The following is a 22,411-nucleotide window of genomic DNA, read 5'->3' as shown; positions in this document are numbered from 1 at the left end:
TAACTACTACAAAAAGTATGAGCAATAATATAACAATGAATAACAATAAATGTCATTTAAGTAAATAGGAGGAGTGATTTACCCGACGAATGAACTAGATGGTTGTTCCTCCTGACAATGATGAGTGAAAGACAAATACTTGAATGTTCAAATTATTTTCAGATGGAAAAGTATGGAATAATATAGACAAAAATCTTGATGAAAATGTAGTGTTTGTATCTTAGTAAGAGGGAGAATCTCTCCTCAAAGTATGTTCAGAGAATATTCTTACAAAATGAATATCACCCCCTCTGTATGAGACATATTTCTATTAAATACGAATAGTATAAGTTCAGAGAATATTCACTAGAATAATACTAGAATATTCTCTTTAATAGAAAACTAGCCGTTATAGCTTCATCAATGTTGCCCGTCCTCGATCGTTATCGACATCTCGTTCACTGCTCTCGTCGTCTTTTCGGCTATGAGTCTCGTTACTTCCCGGTCCACGTCCACATAGACGGCTCAAGAAACTTTCTTCAATTGCTATCTTATAAGTATTAAATATTCTAGGACATATTTTATCTCTGTACAAGAGCTCCTATTTTTCTTATAGTAAGTAGCTTGGTTCTCTAAACGAGCAAATACTATAAGCTACTGAGAAACAAGTAAAAGTCTCTAGGAAAAACTTCCTCTGCATAATTTTCGGCCATTTTCTGGGGAAAGTGAGACAATTACCAGGTAAGTAACGGCTCTTTCAAACCAATTAATCTCTGAAAAATAGATGAATGTGAATCTTGTATATAAAACCAAATACAATACTATTATTGAGATACAACCCCTCAGTCCAGTCATTCTTCTTGTTCTGCTATTTTCCTTTTCTAAGAACATTCATTTTTTCGTCTGTCCCAATTTCTATCCAATGGTGGATCGAGAGTGCAATCAACAGAATATGGAGTATGGTATATGTGAAAAAATAATAAAGTTTCTGTTGAGGTTTTTATTTAAGATGTAATATTCTTAAAATGAGGGTGAATGGGAAATGGAGGGAAAATGAAATTTTGAGTAAAATTTTAAGTTTCCCCCTCTTAACAATGAGACATTGTCCCATATTGAAAAGTGAAAGACATTTTTGGTGGGTATATATATAATTGCTCTTCTTGTAGCTCTTAAAGAGTTAAGAAGAAAGCAAGCCTCGCGCCGTCGTCGTCGCTCGCTCGGCTCGGCTCGGCTTCGGCTACGGCTACGGCTACGGCTTCGGCTTCGGCTTCGGCTTCGGATTTGGATTTGGATTTGGATTTGGATTTGGTCAAATGATCGATTGATTGATTAATTTTTTGGACCAAATTTATTTGTTAATAGTAAATATTAACGTAAGATTATCCGTATTTGTAACGGATATTTTCCAATCCGTGTATTTGATCATTGGCAGCCGGATAATGGTCTTCCCACCATGAAGTGCTTGCTCCACCATGAAGTGCTTGCTCCACCATGAATGTAATGCTTGCTCCACCATGAAGGGTGGACGTTTGGCTTGCACTCCCTCTTGGTTGCTATAAATAGGAGCAGCAAATGTTGAAGTGAAACACTCGGAACTCAACTGAAATTACCAAGAACTCAACATACCCAGAACTTTGAATTGCACTACAGTAATTTCCCTGCGGTGATTGAGGGATACTGTGATGCAAATTGGATCACCGGTTCAACTGATTCTAAGTCCACGAGTGGATATGTATTCACTATTGGTGGAGGAGCGGTGTCTTGGAAGTCGTCCAAACAAACATGTATTGCCCGCTCTACAATGGAGGCTGAATTCATAGCCTTAGATAAAGCCGGTGAAGAAGCTGAATGGCTCCGGAATTTCTTGGAAGACATTCCATTTTGGCCCAAACCGTTGGCACCAATATGCATACATTGTGATAGTCAAGCGGCAATTGGAAGGGCTGGGAGCATTATGTATAACGGTAAATCTCGTCATATACGACGAAGACATAAAACCGTTAGGCAATTACTCTCTAGAGGAATTATCACGATTGACTATGTAAAGTCAAGTGATAATGTGTCGGATCCACTTACAAAAGGCCTAACTAGAGAGGTAGTTGAGAAATCATCAAGGGGAATGGGGCTATGGCCGAGAACAAGTCATTGTGGCGGTAACTCTACCTAGAAGACTGGAGATCCCAAGATCTAGGTTCAAGGAGATCAAACAAAGTCATTAATGACGGTTCAACATTGTCAAATAAAATTTTAGTCCATTCTCGTGATGAGACAATGTTCAGTACCAAGGATAAAGCATTAAGGCTTTTTAATGATTTCTAAATTTGATACGGGGTATATCAAATAGTGTATCTACAGGATGACACGTTTAGGAATCACCTATGTAAGTGTGAAGTGTTAGCCGCTTCAAGGAGAACTTTGTAAGGCCAGTTCTCTACGCACTTATGAAACCAGGCGGTGTTCATGGCTGAAACGAACACAACAATGAGAACCAAAGACGGTTAAGGGTTGATTGTGTGACTTATGGTTGTCTAGGTATACACCAAAGATCGACGGTTCAAAGATATCAAATCTACCGATTGACCGAGTATATCCGACATAAGTTTACTACGGAAAGTTCAAAGGGAAACCTACTTATCCAGATGCGATTAATCCTTGCTTGTAAATCACACAGTTTTTCCATGCATACTTCCATGATATAGCCATTCCCCATTCATGTGGGGGATTGTTGAGGTTTTAATTTAAGATGTAATATTCTTAAAATGAGGGTGAATGGGAAATGGAGGGAAAATGAAATTTTGAGTAAAATTTTAAGTTTCCCCCTCTTAACAATGAGACATTGTCCCATATTGGAAGTGGAAGACATTTTTGGTGGGTATATATATAATTGCTCTTCTTGTAGCTCTTAAAGAGTTAAGAAGAAAGCAAGCCTCGCGCCGTCGTCGTCGTCGCTCGCTCGGCTCGGCTTCGGCTACGGCTACGGCTTCGGCTTCGGCTTCGGCTTTGGATTTGGATTTGGATTTGGTCAAATGATCGATTGATTGATTAATTTTTTGGACCAAATTTATTTGTTAATAGTAAATATTAACGTAAGATTATCCGTATTTGTAACGGATATTTTCCAATCCGTGTATTTGATCATTGGCAGCCGGATAATGGTCTTCCCACCATGAAGTGCTTGCTCCACCATGAAGTGCTTGCTCCACCATGAATGTAATGCTTGCTCCACCATGAAGGGTGGACGTTTGGCTTGCACTCCCTCTTGGTTGCTATAAATAGGAGCAGCAAATGTTGAAGTGAAACACTCGGAACTCAACTGAAATTACCAAGAACTCAACATACAATTGGCTATACATTGCACTCCTTCCTCTCAGAACTTCCATACGTTCTTCTGAGTATATACTCCTTCGTTCTGCATTGTTTTTAACTTCAAACAAAGCAACTGTAAGTGTGATTTGCTACTGAACTTTGTGTTCGCTAAAACACTGGGGTTTGAAGTACCGCTACACCAGTGTGTTATTCGTTCTATCCTGGGAGGAAATAATCCATTACCTTGGGTACTAGGAGGGGATTAAATTCCTTAAGGAAACACTGTGAATTCAGTGGGCTCGAATTATTTACTGTTTTATTACGTAAATTTATATTTTGCAGAATTAGAATTATTATTTACAAATACAGCTATATTGACGGGAAACAACAATCTTAAGGAATTTAATATTTATTTCTGTATTTGTAGTATTCTAATTATTCTGCAAACTAAAACCTTTGTGGTTTGTGTACTCCCGTTTTGGAGAGTTAAGCCTTCGTGGCGTTTTGTTGGATATTAAAATCTACGTGATTTTTACTCCAGTTTGAAAACGTGTATTAAACGTTTGTTTGTGTCATTCTTTTACAGAAAAGATGATGACTGAAAACGAGAACCAAGCTGTTCCGATGGCAACTGCCAACGCAACGACAAGCCGAACACCGGCGTTGGCACCGGCAGAAAAACCCGGAAAATTTTCCGGGATTGATTTCAAGCGCTGGCAGCAGAAGATGTTCTTCTACTTGACTACGTTATGTCTACAGAAGTTCATCAAGGAAGATGTTCCTGATCTGCCGGATAAAACTCCAGATAATGAACGCTTTCTCGTGATTGAAGCGTGGAAGCATTCTGATTTTTTATGTAAGAATTATATTCTTAGCGGACTGGATGATAATCTGTATAATGTATACAGTAGCATGGAGACATCCAAAGAATTGTGGAATACGCTTGAAAAGAAATATAAGACTGAAGATGCCGGGATGAAGAAATTCGTTGCCGCAAAATTTTTGGACTACAAAATGATAGATAGCAAGTCTGTTATTACTCAAGTCCAGGAATTGCAAGTGATTATTCATGATCTACTTGCTGAAGGTCTTGTAATCAACGAAGCATTCCAAGTAGCAGCAATGATTGAGAAGTTGCCTCCATTGTGGAAGGACTTCAAAAATTATTTGAAACACAAACGAAAGGAAATGTCCCTTGAAGATCTCATTGTTCGGTTGAGAATCGAAGAGGACAATAAAGCTGCTGAAAGGAGAGGCCGTGGAAATTCAACAATAATGGGAGCAAATATTGTTGAAGCTAACAAGAAGAGGAAAAAGGCTTCTGGTCCGAAGTACAACCCAAGCAAGAAGCGGTTCAGTGGAAACTGCTACAACTGTGGGAAAACTGGACACAAGTCTACGGAGTGTCGTGCTCCGAAGAAAGACAAGAAAAGGGGTCAAGCAAACATGGTAGTAAACCATGATGATGTTGATAACTTGTGTGCCATGCTCTCTGAATGTAACTTGGTGGGAAATCCTAAAATGTGGTGGTTTGATTCAGGAGCCACTCGCCATGTTTGTGCAGTTAGAGAGGCTTTTGCTACCTATGCTCTTGCTGAACCCGGAGAGACAGTTTATATGGGAAATGCTTCAACAGCAAAAGTTGAAGGATATGGGAAGGTATTTCTAAAAATGACTTCTGGCAAGGTCATGACTTTGAACAATGTCCTTCATGTTCCCGAAATGAGAAAGAATTTAGTCTCTACTGGACTTCTTGTTACGCACGGTTTTAAGTGCGTTTTTGTATCCAACAAGGTTGTAATTAGTAAGAATGGAATATTTGTGGGAAAAGGTTACCTCACCGAGGGCCTTTTCAACCTAAATGTAATGGTCGTTGAAAATAATAATAATATTTCAGCTTCTTCTTACTTACTTGAGTCAAATGATTTATGGCATGTACGTTTGGGTCATGTCAATTATAAAACCTTGCGGAAAATGATTAACTTGGAAGTACTGCCCAAGTTTGAATGCGAAAAATTAAGATGTCAAATATGTGTGGAATCTAAATATGTTAAACATCCTTATAAGTCAGTTGAAAGGAATTCAAATCCTTTAGACTTAATTCACACAGATATTTGTGACATGAAGTCAATACCATCTCGCGGTGGAAAGAAGTATTTCATAACTTTTATTGACGATGGTACTCGATATTGCTACGTTTACTTACTGAATAGTAAAGATGAAGCAATAGACGCATTCAGGCAATACAAAAATGAAGTTGAAACGCAACTTAACAAGAAAGTTAAAATGATAAGAAGTGATAGGGGTGGTGAATATGAATCTCCTTTTGAAGAAATATGTTTAGAATATGGAATTATTCATCAAACAACAGCCCCTTACACGCCCCAATCTAATGGGATTGCGGAAAGAAAAAAATCGCACATTAAAGGAGATGATGAATGCGTTGTTGATAAGTTCTGGTTTGCCACAGAACTTGTGGGGGGAAGCCATTCTTACGGCTAATCGAATATTAAATCGAGTGCCCCATAGCAAAACACAATCCATTCCATATGAACAATGGAAAGGAAGGAAGCCCAACTTGAATTATTTTAAAGTGTGGGGGTGTTTGGCAAAAGTGCAAGTTCCTAAACCCAAAAGGGTAAAGATAGGACCGAAAACCGTTGATTGTGTTTTCATAGGATATGCGACAAATAGTAAAGCATATCGATTTCTGGTTCATAAATCAGAAAATCCCGACATTCATAATAATACGGTTATAGAATCAGATAATGCTGAGTTCTTTGAAAATATATATCCGTATAAAAAGGAATGTGAGTCGTTTGGTGAAGGATCTAAACGATCTCGGGAAGAAACAAAAGAAAGTACATATAATCAGGAGGATCCAAGACGCAGTAAACGTCAAAGGACGTCTACTTCATTTGGACCAGATTTTGTGACTTTCTTATTGGAGAATGAGCCTCAAACATTTAAAGAAGCTATGACTTCTTCGGAATCATTGTTTTGGAAAGAGGCAGTCAATAGTGAAATAGAATCCATATTGAATAACCATACATGGGAATTGGTTGATCTTCCTCCTGGAAATAAACCTTTGGGTTCTAAATGGATTTTTAAGAGAAAAATCAAAGATGATGGAACTATTGATAAATTCAAGGCAAGGCTCGTAGTCAAAGGGTATAGACAACGAGAAGGTCTAGACTACTTTGATACGTACTCTCCAGTTACAAGAATTACGTCCATACGGATGTTAATAGCATTAGCTGCAGTGTATGGTCTTGAAATTCATCAAATGGATGTTAAGACGGCCTTCTTAAATGGAGAGTTGGAGGAAGAAATTTACATGGAACAACCTGAAGGGTTTGTGGTTCCAGGTAAAGAAAAGAAGGTATGTAGACTTGTTAAGTCTCTTTACGGACTAAAACAAGCACCCAAACAATGGCATGCGAAATTTGACCAAACAATGTTGTCAAATGGTTTTAAGATAAATGAATGTGATAAATGCGTGTACATTAAAAATGTTCCAAATCACATAGTCATTGTTTGCCTATATGTGGATGATATGTTGATAATGAGTAATGACATTGCCAACATAAATGCTACTAAGCGTATGCTCAATAGCAAGTTTGATATGAAAGACTTGGGAATTGCTGATTTAATTCTGGGAATTAAGATCAATAAGACTCCTCAAGGTCTGGCATTGTCACAATCTCATTATATTAAGACAGTACTTGAAAAATTCAAGCACTTGGGCTTTAAAGTTGCAAAGACTCCAATTGACGTGAATCTTGCATTAGCAAAGAACAAAGGCCAAAGCATATCACAATTGGATTATGCTCGTGTATTGGGATGCTTAATGTATATCATGAATTGTACACGACCAGATATAGCTTGTGCTATAAGTAAACTGAGTCGATATACGAGCAATCCAGGCCAATCTCATTGGATGGCAATGAAACGAGTTTTGGGATATTTAGAACATACCCAGAACTTTGAATTGCACTACAGTAATTTCCCTGCGGTGATTGAGGGATACTGTGATGCAAATTGGATCACCGGTTCAACTGATTCTAAGTCCACGAGTGGATATGTATTCACTATTGGTGGAGGAGCGGTGTCTTGGAAGTCGTCCAAACAAACATGTATTGCCCGCTCTACAATGGAGGCTGAATTCATAGCCTTAGATAAAGCCGGTGAAGAAGCTGAATGGCTCCGGAATTTCTTGGAAGACATTCCATTTTGGCCCAAACCGTTGGCACCAATATGCATACATTGTGATAGTCAAGCGGCAATTGGAAGGGCTGGGAGCATTATGTATAACGGTAAATCTCGTCATATACGACGAAGACATAAAACCGTTAGGCAATTACTCTCTAGAGGAATTATCACGATTGACTATGTAAAGTCAAGTGATAATGTGTCGGATCCACTTACAAAAGGCCTAACTAGAGAGGTAGTTGAGAAATCATCAAGGGGAATGGGGCTATGGCCGAGAACAAGTCATTGTGGCGGTAACTCTACCTAGAAGACTGGAGATCCCAAGATCTAGGTTCAAGGAGATCAAACAAAGTCATTAATGACGGTTCAACATTGTCAAATAAAATTTTAGTCCATTCTCGTGATGAGACAATGTTCAGTACCAAGGATAAAGCATTAAGGCTTTTTAATGATTTCTAAATTTGATACGGGGTATATCAAATAGTGTATCTACAGGATGACACGTTTAGGAATCACCTATGTAAGTGTGAAGTGTTAGCCGCTTCAAGGAGAACTTTGTAAGGCCAGTTCTCTACGCACTTATGAAACCAGGCGGTGTTCATGGCTGAAACGAACACAACAATGAGAACCAAAGACGGTTAAGGGTTGATTGTGTGACTTATGGTTGTCTAGGTATACACCAAAGATCGACGGTTCAAAGATATCAAATCTACCGATTGACCGAGTATATCCGACATAAGTTTACTACGGAAAGTTCAAAGGGAAACCTACTTATCCAGATGCGATTAATCCTTGCTTGTAAATCACACAGTTTTTCCATGCATACTTCCATGATATAGCCATTCCCCATTCATGTGGGGGATTGTTGAGGTTTTAATTTAAGATGTAATATTCTTAAAATGAGGGTGAATGGGAAATGGAGGGAAAATGAAATTTTGAGTAAAATTTTAAGTTTTCCCCTCTTAACAATGAGACATTGTCCCATATTGGAAGTGGAAGACATTTTTGGTGGGTATATATATAATTGCTCTTCTTGTAGCTCTTAAAGAGTTAAGAAGAAAGCAAGCCTCGCGCCGTCGTCGTCGTCGCTCGCTCGGCTCGGCTTCGGCTACGGCTTCGGCTTCGGCTTCGGATTTGGATTTGGATTTGGATTTGGATTTGGATTTGGTCAAATGATCGATTGATTGATTAATTTTTTGGACCAAATTTATTTGTTAATAGTAAATATTAACGTAAGATTATCCGTATTTGTAACGGATATTTTCCAATCCGTGTATTTGATCATTGGCAGCCGGATAATGGTCTTCCCACCATGAAGTGCTTGCTCCACCATGAATGTAATGCTTGCTCCACCATGAAGGGTGGACGTTTGGCTTGCACTCCCTCTTGGTTGCTATAAATAGGAGCAGCAAATGTTGAAGTGAAACACTCGGAACTCAACTGAAATTACCAAGAACTCAACATACAATTGGCTATACATTGCACTCCTTCCTCTCAGAACTTCCATACGTTCTTCTAAGTATATACTCCTTCGTTCTGCATTGTTTTTAACTTCAAACAAAGCAACTGTAAGTGTGATTTGCTACCGAACTTTGTGTTCGCTAAAACACTGGGGTTTGAAGTACCGCTACACCAGTGTGTTATTCGTTCTATCCTGGGAGGAAATAATCCATTACCTTGGGTACTAGGAGGGGATTAAATTCCTTAAGGAAACACTGTGAATTCAGTGGGCTCGAATTATTTACTGTTTTATTACGTAAATTTATATTTTGCAGAATTAGAATTATTATTTACAAATACAGCTATATTGACGGGAAACAACAATCTTAAGGAATTTAATATTTATTTCTGTATTTGTAGTATTCTAATTATTCTGCAAACTAAATGTCAAACCCTTCAATTTAAATTCGGGGTCTAACATAAACGTCGAATCCATCAAATTTAAATTCTGGGTAGAAACAACAAAAGCAAGTCTCTCGTGAAGAACAAGATTAATGCATGTCATGCCTTAGATATATCAATACTAATCTTTTCTGGTTAGCTTCAGAGCTTTCTTCTCATTTTAGTCCCTATCCCTGCTGAGGTATTTCATTATTTAAGGCAGTCTTTATTTATTATGTATAGATAACAGAATAAGCTGAAGATAATAAAAACTGCTAGTAGTATGTAACAGTTTTAAATTCTACGCTTTCTGTATTTTGATTGATAAATACTCTTTTTCGGTTTTATTTGTTTTGGTTCAGCAGAGATGAAGAGTCGTTTCGCAACTCCATTTGAAGGCATTGCAGAGGATATTCGAGGACGCATTTCTTGCTACAAACAAGATTGGATTGCTGGAATTAGTTCTGGAATAGGGTATATTTTTTCTTTAGTTGAAACATGTTGTTCAAATGATACTTTATGTGTTTCTTGCTTTTAAGTTCTAATCTAACTGCTACTTCTGTGTGTATATGCCAGGATATTGGCTCCAACTACATACATATTTTTCGCATCTGCTCTTCCCGTGATTGCTTTTGGAGAACAATTGAACAGAGATACAGGTTGTTTTGCATTTCAATTTTTTGATGAAAGCAATTTTCTAAAGGCAATCAAATGCATTTCTGATACTATTAGTTCTACTAACTTGATTTGCATTATTAGATGAGAGCCTGAGCACTGTGGAAACTTTAGCTTCTACAGCTATTTGTGGAATCATTCATTCAATACTCGGCGGACAACCTCTTATGATACTAGGAGTTGCAGAACCTACTATTATTATGTATAGTTACCTCTACAAGTTTGCCAAAGGGAGAGAAGAATTGGGACAGACCCTTTACTTGGCTTGGGCTGGATGGTATGTGATCACGCCCAACTATGCCTTATAAAAAGGACTAAGCGGTCGTTGCAAATATAATCCGGTTTACAAGTCAGGAGTCGAATCCCACAGAGAACTAAGGCTTAGCTACAGTTGTTTAATATCGCTAAGAAACACAAGTCCAAACAATTTCCTAATTATAAAGATTATAATGTTTATTTTTATCCAATTAACTAACAAATACTAGAAAGCACTAAAACTATCAATTAACATGGATGAAATTATACACAAGACTAAGGAGGTCTAGAGTTATGATTTTTCCAATTGTCGTAATCCTTTCTGTTACGTTTCCTATAAATTTGCCTAAGTATTCTTTATCGACCATGAGCACTCTAACTGTCGTAACTCTCTCCCGAGTAATTACCACAATTTACTAGACATATTCTCCCGAATTACGCTAGCTAGCATTAAGCACAGCTCACTCAGATCGCACCAAGGTTTCGTTATCCCTAATCCCACTTTTACTCCTCCGTATTGATCCCTCATATACGTTTAGGAGTGATGTTGTTCAACAACTATCTAAATATGCACTCTCAGCCGAGTAATACATACTAAATAGGCACAGCTAATTGAGGGCCCTTCAATCAACCACAAGAATAATATAGTTGAACAAATAGAGAAAATACTACGGCAAATCTATATTAACATAACAAGAAAATCATCCTTCAATAGGTTCCATCAAAACCTTAGATTAGAAATTTAGCTACTCATACTCATAATAACAATATCCCAAATATTTTGCATAATTAAAATAGAGAGCAATGATGAAAAGATGTAAAAATGATGATTCTAACTCCAAGGAGTGATTCCACAAGCTCTTCTTGCCTCTAGCTTCCCAAAAACGTTTTGGCTGCTCATAGAACTCCTTGGTTGCTGAAACCACCCCCTTCCAAGTGGTGTTTTAGTTCTATTTATATGTGTAGAAGAAACCCTAAATGTGTGGGTCGGGTCCTAGTCAAAACCCGGAACAAATTAAGTCTTAAAAAACTCGGATTGGACCTGGCGTTAGGCTGGCCTTACCAGGCTAAAACCTGGTCTCTCCCTTTCACTGTTCTCGAGCACACTTTCAACATTTAAGTATCCCTTTTGCTCTACTTTCATCTCCAATTCACCTACACATAAAATAGACTCCATTATGCACAAATAAAGTATAATTTATCATTAAATCATGTAAAATACAAGGCACATAATATACGAAACTATGGAATTATAGCCACACATCAATACCCCACACTTAAATATTGCTCGTCCTCGAGCAATCAAATTACACTTATAGATACGACATTTTTATGCAATTCTCCTAACTCATTACACCAAGAAGTTTTAAAATAGTTTAAGCACACAAGTGTGACATCCTCGCCTCAAGATTCGACTCACAAATACCATGCCTTATTCACAATTCACTTACTTACTCTTACATGGATGTCAACAACATTACCTTTTTTTATGAATCATGTGCCCTCACCCAATCAAAGAGATTAGTTCCACACACAATGAATTTTAAGGCCGTAGGAACTCTATATAGGAAGAATTCACTCGCTCTCAGAAATAACATTCATATGCTACAAAAGATGCACCATAGGCTTGCCCGTAGTGTAATACTCTACTAATCGAGTTCGTTCAGTCTAAGATCAAGTAGGACTTTCATTGGTTGTAATGTAGGCTGCGGGTCGGGTAGGATACATTTGGATATGAGTGACTACACCTCCCTTAAGCACTTCAATACATATACTTTAACACACATCCCATACTTATGCCAAACCAAACATTCCACCTTCACTTCAATTTATATTAACTCCATATTTTTTTTAAGCACAATTACATCAAGAGTCACCACTATCAAGGAATATTTTTCACAACAATATAGCTGATTTTTCTTTTCTTTCTTTTTTAATTCAAGTGGCTCTTACTTTTTCAAAACAGTGCACCTTTCTCCTTATTTTATTAGTTCCACGCCAAAGCAGAACCAATCACCCCACACTTTAACTTTTACAAAGTTCATAATAATTCAAGTGCTCATGAGAGGTGAAAAAGTTCAAATATATGGTCGATTAAAACAAAGGGGTATGACTTGTAATGTGGTTACCAAAGAAATAAGATTATAGGCTCAACGGGGTTAACTACGGTACATAACATTTAGATGGGTAAACTTTATATATCTGGCTTAACAAAGAAACGCCTATATCACTTCCTAGACTGAACAATACTACTATTTCGCTTTGCAAACACACGGGGCAAGTTCTAGACATCAAATACAATGCATAGAATATATACAAAACCTCACACATACATGGCACATAACTCACTCAGGATTGGTTTCATCGCGACATTCCAGTCAAAGCAGTTAAGCAAATTAGGAATCTACGATTTAAGGTACTTATGCGAGAGTCAAAACCCGAGCCTAAGCGTCACAACTATAGTACTAACTATTCTCAAGGCATAACAAAGCTAAGAGATATTGCTTCAATTCAATTCATGGCACAGTGGTTCCTATTCCTAAAAATAAATAAAACTAACTACACCCGGTTCAAACAAAACCCTTGAAAAAGAACTGCGGTATAAAGAAAAACCAAGGGGGAATTGCTACACTACCTAACAAAAGAAAATCTTTTTGTCTTTTTTCTTTTGACTTAAATCCTTCAAGAAAATTGTCTAATAGATCCATCGTCGGGAAAAGTCCAATATTTTTTATTTTTGTTCTAAAAAACAATTCAATTAAACTAACATAATTAAAATAGCATAGAAAGTGACCTAGACAATCTTTCCACCCCACACTTAAAATTGTGCATTGTCCCCAATGTACACCATAACTAATAAAAGGGTAAAAGAGACTCTCTGGTAGGCCAAAGGCCGAAACACTAGCAACTCATGGGGTACTCAGACTTCTCCCAGGCTTGGTCCTTCGTGTGGGTACCTCACACTTAGTTCCAACCATCAGGTTTGCTGTTGCATCCTTCTAATAGCTTTGCTTTCCATGCTCCTAGAAAAGCAAAAATTGACACTACAAAAAAAATAATAATAAAATAATAATAATAATAATAATAATAATAATAATAATAATAATAATAATAATAATAATAATAATAATAAAGTAGTAAAGCTGGGTTTTCTCCCAACAAGCGCTTGATTTAACATCGCGGCACGACACAAATCACTTTCTGCCTCCACTTTGAACATATGAATTGGACCCCAAGTTTTGCTTCAAGCTTATGATTATGCTCTTGGGGTGGTACAAATTCTTGCAAGCCAAAAATTAGATAAAGTCTTCTGCACTTTTTGGCTCTCGACCGAGGAGTGTTACCTTGCCTAGATGGCCTTGAAAATTTTAATATATAAAGCTTATCTACCTCTTCCTTTGACTCCTGCATTGGCTCATACAGATCAGTTTCCATTTCACCATCTGAACATATTGTAGAGAAGTGTTTGGAATGAGGTTCAACGTGCTCAAATATGTGAACTTCAAAGTTGTCAACCTCCTCAACACCAATCACACTAGAGTCAACTAAATTTGTATCTTCAATGTCCTTGCTTAACTCTAGTATCTCTTCTACTACATTGGCATCATCAAATTCTAGTTGGTTGGTTTGGTCAAATTCTACTCTCAACTCCTCCATTATAATGGCAATTTCTGCAGCCCATTCATGCTCTTCTTGGCTATTATCCACAATGTAAGCTTGTTGCACTTTACAAGGTTCACTTAGTTTATTAGCTTGAGCTTCCAAATTGTGAATAGTTGCCTCTTGCCTTTGTATCTGCAGTAATTTCTCATCATATTGTTCCATGAGGACCTTTAACATATCTTCGATATTTTTCAGGTCATCTTCCCAAGATTCTTTGTTCTTATTCACTTCACATGAAAATGTAGAACCATTAAAGTAAGGGGTTGGGGGAGTATAAGACATATAAGCACAACCATGAAAGTGACCATCTTGACCACCACACATATCACACACATTCCACACATAAGATTGAGTTGGTGCACATAACTCGCTCTCAGAAATATTTTGATAATTTTTCTATGGGTAGTTTCCTCCACAATATGCATAAGGAGGATCAAAAGTAGAATTACTAACATCAAAACTGTCATAATTCCAAGATACCATGTTTCTAAAATTAACAAGTAAAACAAAAAAAAAATCAAATACAAGAAAGCAAAAATAAAAGCTCAAACTTGCAACCTAGCAATATGTACACCTACAACTGTAAGTGTTTCTTTATCAACCTAGCAATGTATTTCTTTGCAATATAAACACCTACAACTAAATCGTTAGTTCCCCGGCAACGGCGCCAAAATTTGATCACGCCCAACTATGCCTTATAAAAAGGACTAAGCGGTCGTTGCAAATATAATCCGGTTTACAAGTCCGGAGTCGAATCCCACAGAGAACTAAGGCTTAGCTACAGTTGTTTAATATCGCTAAGAAACACAAGTCCAAACAATTTCCTAATTATAAAGATTATAATATTTATTTTTATCTAATTAACTAAAAAATACTAGAAAGCACTAAAACTATCAATTAACATGGATGAAATTATAGACAAGACTAAGGAGGTCTAGAGTTATGATTTTCCCAATTGTCGGAATCCTTTCCGCTACGTTTCCTATAAATTTGCCTAAGTCTTCTCTATCGACTATAAGCACTCTAACTGTCGTAACTCTCTCCCGAGTAATTACCACAATTTACTAGACATATTCTCCCGAATTACGCTAGCTAGCATTAAGCACAGCTCACTCAGATCGCACCAAGGTTTCGTTGTCCCTAATTCCACATTTAAACCTCCGTATTGATCCCTCATATACGTTTAGGAGTGATGTTGTTTAACAACTACCTAAATATGTACTCTCTCCCAAGTAATACATACTAAATAGGCACAACTAATTGAGGGCTCTTCAATCAACCACAAGAATTATATAGTTGAACAAATAGAGAAAATACTACGGCAAATCTATATTAACATAACAAGAAAATCATCATTCAATAGGTTCCATCAAAACCCTAGATTAGAAATTTAGCTACTCATATTCATAATAATAATATCCCAAATATTTTGCATAATTAAAATAGAGAGTAAAGATGAAAAGATGTAAAAATGATGATTCTAACTCCAAGGAGTGATTCCACAAGCTCTTCTTGCCTCTAGCTTCCCAAAAACGTTTTGGCTGCTCATAGAACTCCTTGGTTGCTGAAACCACCCCCTTCCAAGTGGTGTTTTAGGTCTATTTATATGTGTAGAAGAAATCCTAAATGTGTGGGTCGGGTCCTAGTTAAAACCTGGAACAAATTAAGTCTTAAAAAACTCGGATTGGACCTGGCGTTAGGCTGGCCTCGCCAGGCTAAAGCCTGGTCTCTCCCTTTCACTGTTTTCGAGTACACTTTCAACGTTTAAGTATCCCTTTTGCTCTACTTTCATCTCCAATTCACCTACACATAAAATAGACTCTATTATGCACAAATAAAGTATAATTTATCATTAAATCATGTAAAATGCAAGGCACATAATGTACAAAACTATGAAATTATAGCCACACTTCAGTATGTTATACTAATATGTTAAATTTCAGATAAGTTTGTTTGATAGGCAGAAAAAATCATGTATCTCACATCTGTGATATAATTTTTGCAGGGTTTGTGTTTGGACAGCTCTCATGTTGTTTCTTCTAGCAATATTTAATGCCTGCTCTATCATTAGTAAATTTACAAGGATTGCTGGGGAGACTTTTGGCATGCTTATCACCGTACTTTTCATTCAAGAGGCAATTAAGGTACTCTAACTACAGAAACAGAAATTCTTTTTAAGACTCTGATTCTTGGTACATATAAAAGAATGGATTCTTAATTAGAAAGCGTTTCAAATGTAACTCTGTAGGGATTAGTGAGCGAGTTCCACATTCCTAAATCCGATGACCCAAGTTCAGAGAAAAATCAATTCCATTGGCTTTATACAAATGGCCTACTTGGAATCATATTCACCTTTGGCCTTCTCTACACAGCCTTAAAAAGCAGGAAAGCAAGGTCATGGTGGTATGGCACAGGTTTGTAATCCTAACATGGTATAAATGTGTTGTCACTTAATGAAAATATAGGTTTCTAATGATCACATCTTTTTCATATTAAATCAGGCTGGATTAGAAGCTTCATCGCGGACTATGGAGTTCCTTTAATGGTTCTTATGTGGTCAGCTCTCTCATTTATCATACCAAACAAAGTTCCATCTGGAATTCCTAGAACTCTCTATAGTCCCCTTCCTTGGGAATCTGCATCTTTATATCACTGGACTGTAATGAAGGTGTGAATAATTTTGAAAGGTTATTACTCCTTCAATTAGTAATGAGATATCTTGAAATTTTAACTCATAACTCAAACTGCAGGATATGGGGAAGGTTCCTCCAGCATACATATTTGCGGCCATAATACCAGCTGTGATGATAGCAGGACTCTATTTTTTCGATCACAGTGTTGCTTCTCAGATGGCACAACAAAAGGAGTTCAACTTAAAGAATCCTTCTGCTTATCATTATGATATCTTACTCTTGGGATTTATGGTACTATCATCTGTGGATTTCTTCTACTAATTATTTGCGCTGTTTCAATAATCAATACTAATGACAAGGGCTGATACTTCTCCGCAGACTTTGCTATGTGGTTTGATTGGATTGCCTCCTTCAAATGGTGTCCTGCCACAATCCCCTATGCATACTAAAAGTTTGGCTGTTCTTAAGAAACAGGTAAATATAATTAATCTGTGGATGATTCTTATGATATTGCCTCTAGTACTACGACATTAAATTTCTAAACAGTTCATATTGCTAACCAGCTGATTCGAAAGAAGATGGTTGAAAGTGCAAAAGAGAGTATCAGGAGAAAAGCTAGCAACTCTGAAATCTATGGCAACATGCAAGCTGTATTCATAGAGATAGATAGTCCTCCTGTTGTAAGTCTATCTTCTCAGAATTGCATCATTGTTTTTGAGTTAGATAAACCTAACTCTGAGACACTTTATCCAACTTTTAACCATTATTCACTTTTCAAATAATACTAGAGTTGAATACTGATCACTGACACATCTTATTCTTTCATACCTATTGCAGAATGCAGTAGCTAAAGAATTGAAACACTTGAAAGAGGCAATAATGAAACGTGAAATTGAAAATGGAAATGGGGAAAAGTCAAATGGCAAATTTGATCCTGAGAAGCATATTGATGCTTACTTGCCTGTTCGAGTCAATGAACAAAGAGTGAGCAATCTACTGCAGTCACTACTAGTAGCAGCATCAGTAGGTGCTATGCCAGTAATAAAGAAGATACCAACCTCAGTTCTTTGGGGATATTTTGCATACATGGCTATTGACAGCTTGCCAGGAAATCAACTATGGGAAAGAATCTTGCTTCTCTTCATCACCCCTGGCAGGAGGTTTAAGTAAGTTCTTTTTGTGATATATGAATTTTTTATTATTTTTTTTTAAACCCAATTTGGATCTGTAGTATTTACGCTCTTCCCTCCGGCGTGACTCAAACCCAGGATCTAACGGTCGTGGGTAAAGTGTTTTTACCAACTGAGCAAGCCTCACTTTTACCAACTGATATATGAAATTGAAGTGCTTAAATAAGTATATCAATCCTTGTTCTTTTAACTAGCACCGATTATATGTATATAATTTGTATATCATATGTATATTTATGTATATTATATGTATATTTATACTTAATATACAAAAATTATATATTTGCCGGCTATTATCTTTTAGGGCGGCCCAAAAATATAATTATCCCTTTACAAAAATAAAAAAGTAACTTCTTGTAACGGTTGAGGCCCAACTGTCGAGGTATTGTTCGCTTTGACAAAATCCTTGAGGTCTCGTAGCTTTATGCCCTCGGATTTTAACCTAAAAGTGCCTCTCACAGTTGAATACCTAAAGTTGCTCTTTATACTTAATAGTGAATCCTCTTCGAGTTCAACCGTCAGTGATCATCTGTGGGTTGTTATATTTTATATCACAAATAGATGCACACAAACAATAACATATGCCCTTTTTTCTTTAAGAATATGACAAATTATGTGACTAACCTGAGTTGATCATAATGGTAGGGTTCTTGAAGGGGTACATGCATCTTTTGTGGAGTCAGTACAATTCAGATACATTGCAATTTTCACAGTATTCCAACTTGTATATTTACTTGTGGTCTTTGGAGTGACTTGGATTCCCATAGCTGGCATTCTATTCCCCTTGCCATTCTTTCTCCTCATAAGCATAAGGCAGCATTTGCTTCCCAAATTGTTCCAGCCTCATCATTTGCAAGAGCTCGATGCAGCCGAGTATGAAGAAATAGTTGGTGCTCCACAACGTGCACTTAGCTTCTCTTTCGTGGTATTCCAAAAGTGTTGATTCTGCTTTATTTTTTTGGACTTTTATGTCTTAAAAGGAAATATATATATATCAGCTTATATATTACTATTAGGAAACGGAGGCAACTCTTCCTGGAACTGAAGAAGGCAAAATAGAAATTTGTGATGCTGAGATCTTGGATGAACTTACAACCAGCAGAGGAGAGTTGAAATTCAGGACTGTCAGCTTCAGCGAGGAAAAGCGCCCTCAGATATCTTAACAATGAATGAATTTCATAATTATTACACTCAACGGGGTATAACCTCACATGTGCATGCACTCAATTCTTATTCATGAGCCAAACATATGCAGATAACATGTCAAATCATGTGACTATCTCTTCTTAAATTGTTAGAGATAGTTGATGGTAGGCTAAAAATAAGAGTTTTTGGATACTTTACACTTATTATTTGCTACACTTTAATTGTATTTGAGCTAAAATATGGACAATTTATACTTATTACGTGTTTTGTGTTGTATAGGAGATGACTTTGAGTTAAGAACATATTTTGGAGCTAAAATGAATAATTTGAAGTTTTGAAATCTAAGTAAAAGTCCAGAATTGAACAATGATTGCATTCGGAGATCTAGGACCGAATATGAATAAAAAATTATAAAAGAAAATAATGTCAACTGGTGAAATAAAGCTGCCACGACAAATAACGTTCTCCACCTTATGAATTTTGCTAATGTACATCAAATGTACAGAATTTTAATTTGGCCACTGGTGTGTTTGGGCACGTGACACGAGGTGACAAGTCAAGGAATCAGCAAGCAATTTTGGTTAACATTCTGAACTTACCCACGTAGACGCAGGGTGCGATGCACCGGTGGTTTTTCCGCCCAGTTTTTCCGCTTCGACTCAGAAAGGGTAGTTCGGTCCAAGGCATTCCTACACTGTATAAATACAGTGTAAATATATTTTTGATAAGGGGATTCGACCTAGGAGAGTTTTAGAGAGCTACCATGGTTTGAAGTTTGAAGACAAAGGATTTCATCAATTCTCTTGCCAACAATTAGTGCAAAATGAGAGTTTGTATTGTAAAATTATCTTTGATGTTTTTTATGCTCTTAAACTTATTTATGATGACTTTCTCCATATATATGGAGTAGCTCTTACCTAGGGTTTTGATGGATATGGTATTTTGAGTGTTGTTTGTAGATTTAACTCTAGTTTAATTGTATGAATTTATTTATGGTGCTTTGAATTGTTTGCGAATTTATTCACCAGTTTATTTATTCGAAAGAGGAATATTTTGCTGATTATTTTTGTATTATTTTGTTTGGTTTAATTTCGTGATTCTTCTAAGTAATCGAGAGAGCTTTTGGAATTATTGATTAAACCAAGTTAGGAGAATATCCGATAGACGTTTTCCAAAAGACTAGTCCATTAACGTGTTCTTGCATATCTTCACAGTGCTACATATTAGTTTATTTTGTAGAGTTTAGATTTAATCGAGAGAAGAATCGTAACCTTACGTTTAAGCTAATCATCGAGTGAATTCGTGAGAATCATTAGAACATTAGAAGTGAATTTAAACAGAGTTAGATCCCGAATAGTTATCTTACACTCATCCTGTTGTGACCCTTCTTTCTCATATTACTTACAATCCGTTTTAGTTCAACTCACACTCTCAATGATATTAGTTGTAATCTTAATTTAGTAGTTAATTATAGTTAGTAATTACATCAAATCAAGTGTTGATCATCTTGACTAGCATATAAGCCAAAACTTACTTGAATATTGTTTAAATTCAATCCATGTGGAGACGATAATTAAAATATACTATCTTTGACTAGCGAGCACTAATTTCTTGTTGTGTTTTGCGCTCGTCAAGAGTACATTCTTAATTATTTAATTATATATATCTCAACAATGATAAGGGATGTTAATGCTACCTTTGCAGGTGTTATGATTCAAAATAGTCGTGATTCCACATTTGGGCTTTTGGCAAATTACATATGGGACCCTGGCCGAAAATAGAGCATGTGCATTGCGGCTGACAGAGACCAAAGAAATCAGGAGATAAATAGTATGGTCATTGCGTTCTAGAGTTAGGCTGAATTTTGTAGAAACTTCCCCTCTCTGGTCTCTCTCTCCCTCGACTATTTCTCTCTGTGGATTGTCTTCCCATCTCTGTTAATATCTTTAGTTATTGTTACTTTTCAGTGTAATTCCTTTGTTGTCAGTATCAATATATCAATATGTTATTTCTGTATTTGGTTGCGGATATTGGATCCATAACATTGGTGCTTTCATTGATTCCATCTACCATGGTGGACCTATCTCAAGCCCCAGTAATGGATCGTTTTAGCGGTTAGAATCCTATGAATTGGGTTCTTAGGCAGAGAAGTATTTCACCTTCTATAAGACTTCGTTTGAGCATAAATTGTCCTAGGCATCATTTTATTTGGATGACGTGGCTTTAAAATGGTATCATTGGTTATTTCAAAACAAACAACTAGCAGGTTGGGACCATTTCGTGGACAAATTGTTTATTCGATTTCGAGGTCGAAATCGGGATGCACCTAATAGGCGTTTAGGCTTTCTCCGACAGTTTACCACATTGGATGTTTATCCGGCACGGGATGCTACTATTCCGTCATGGAGCAACATGGCTAACTTGCCCTTGCCTCAGTACTGGAATGCGCCCTCAGAGAACACCAACCTGAACATTACCCACACGGTGTTTGCGGAAAAGCCAAATAGAGAAACTAAAACTATTATAGTTACTGAAACGATGCTAACAACACATGAGGAGACTTGCAATTCAGTTTTGGATGAGGACAAAGAGGAAGTCGAACCCCATTTGCCACAATACTTGGTTGAACCATCTGAATACAACAGCAATAATGGGGGGCGCAAGGTGTTCGATGAATTGTCCGACTGGTCTAAAGATGTTATTCAAGAGCCGAATGCTATCCAAGAGCCACTTAAGGAGCTTACTTTAACAACTGAGATTCATTTCCCTAATGATTCGATGTATCATGTCGCTCCGATTGATGCGGCAAACAATAATGCTAATATTGTTGAAAATGAAGATAAGGATAATAAAGAAAAAATTGTTATTGCATTCATAGAGAAGGCTCCACTATATATTGGTTCTACATTCTCAATTTCTAGTAACCTTGTCATGATTGTTGGTCGATATGGACTTTGGGCTAGCCCAAAACTTGGAGGCGATGTCTTGTATGCTTTCTGCTTGCACTTATGACCAACTTCTAAACAAAGACATATTTAGTCACTTAGGTGACCTTGGTCATGCTGATCTTGTCTTACCATTGCATTGATATCCACATGATCAATTCGGATTAGACTTTCCATTTGATCCTGGCTCGAGTTTGCATACCACATTCCTTAGAGTTACAAACAATTGTGTATTATGTGGTGCCTCGAGCAACTTTGAGCGTGATAAGTTCGTGACATTCACCATATGGAATTCTTGCACTGCACCTTTGAAATTTCGATTCAGAAGTACATACAGTGTTCGCCAATATGTTCTGTTGGGAGTTGCTTTTGGTGATCGACAATGTGCTAGATATTTTATTGTTTGTTCTTTCGACATGCTTTCTGTACTTGTTGAAGTTATTGGTAGTATAAACAATTTGGTTTCACAAACAAATTTAGGATATTTGCCACTGTGTTTTTGTTTGGATGATGCTCCTCATATTTG

The 22,411-nt window shown here is 36.9% G+C and overlaps 1 protein-coding gene across 6 annotated transcripts; it reads left to right on the top strand.

Annotated features, from left to right (window-relative positions):
- Positions 1-427: 427 nt before the first annotated feature.
- On the top strand, positions 428-22,170 carry LOC108943353 (boron transporter 4-like). 6 transcript variants are annotated; one of them, XR_011415039.1, is made up of 14 exons: positions 429-720; positions 9,744-9,852; positions 9,955-10,037; positions 10,138-10,330; positions 15,977-16,115; positions 16,220-16,385; positions 16,473-16,639; positions 16,722-16,895; positions 16,983-17,078; positions 17,168-17,284; positions 17,442-17,770; positions 18,440-18,719; positions 18,811-19,104; positions 19,220-20,582. XR_011415039.1 is itself a non-coding variant. In XM_070197745.1 (14 exons), the coding sequence occupies exons 2-13, from the start codon at positions 9,746-9,748 to the stop codon at positions 18,955-18,957; spliced, it is 1,998 nt and encodes a 665-aa protein (XP_070053846.1). In that variant the 5' UTR covers positions 429-720; positions 9,744-9,745; the 3' UTR covers positions 18,958-18,993; positions 20,645-22,170. The 6 variants fall into 6 exon arrangements, 5 of the variants coding, with proteins under 5 accessions (XP_070053849.1, XP_070053847.1, XP_070053846.1 ...); XM_070197745.1 differs by lacking the exon at positions 19,220-20,582 and adding an exon at positions 20,645-22,170 and having other exon boundaries at positions 18,811-18,993; XM_070197748.1 differs by lacking the exon at positions 19,220-20,582 and having other exon boundaries at positions 428-720; positions 18,440-18,716; positions 18,820-19,195.
- The last annotated feature ends 241 nt before the right edge of the window (positions 22,171-22,411 follow it).

This window comes from Nicotiana tomentosiformis, chromosome 3 (genome assembly GCF_000390325.3).
Source record: "Nicotiana tomentosiformis chromosome 3, ASM39032v3, whole genome shotgun sequence".
NCBI lineage: Eukaryota > Viridiplantae > Streptophyta > Magnoliopsida > Solanales > Solanaceae > Nicotiana > Nicotiana tomentosiformis.
This window is presented reverse-complemented; position numbering and strand designations above follow the sequence as displayed.

Coding starts and splice junctions, on each gene's coding strand:
- LOC108943353 (XM_070197745.1), top strand. CDS start 9,746: ATGAAGAGTCGTTTCGCAACTCCATTTGAAGGCATTGCAGAGGATATT. Junction 17,079..17,167: donor TGGCTGTTCTTAAGAAACAG/GTAAATATAATT, acceptor ATTGCTAACCAG/CTGATTCGAAAGAAGATGGT. Junction 18,720..18,810: donor CACTTAGCTTCTCTTTCGTG/GTATTCCAAAAG, acceptor TATTACTATTAG/GAAACGGAGGCAACTCTTCC.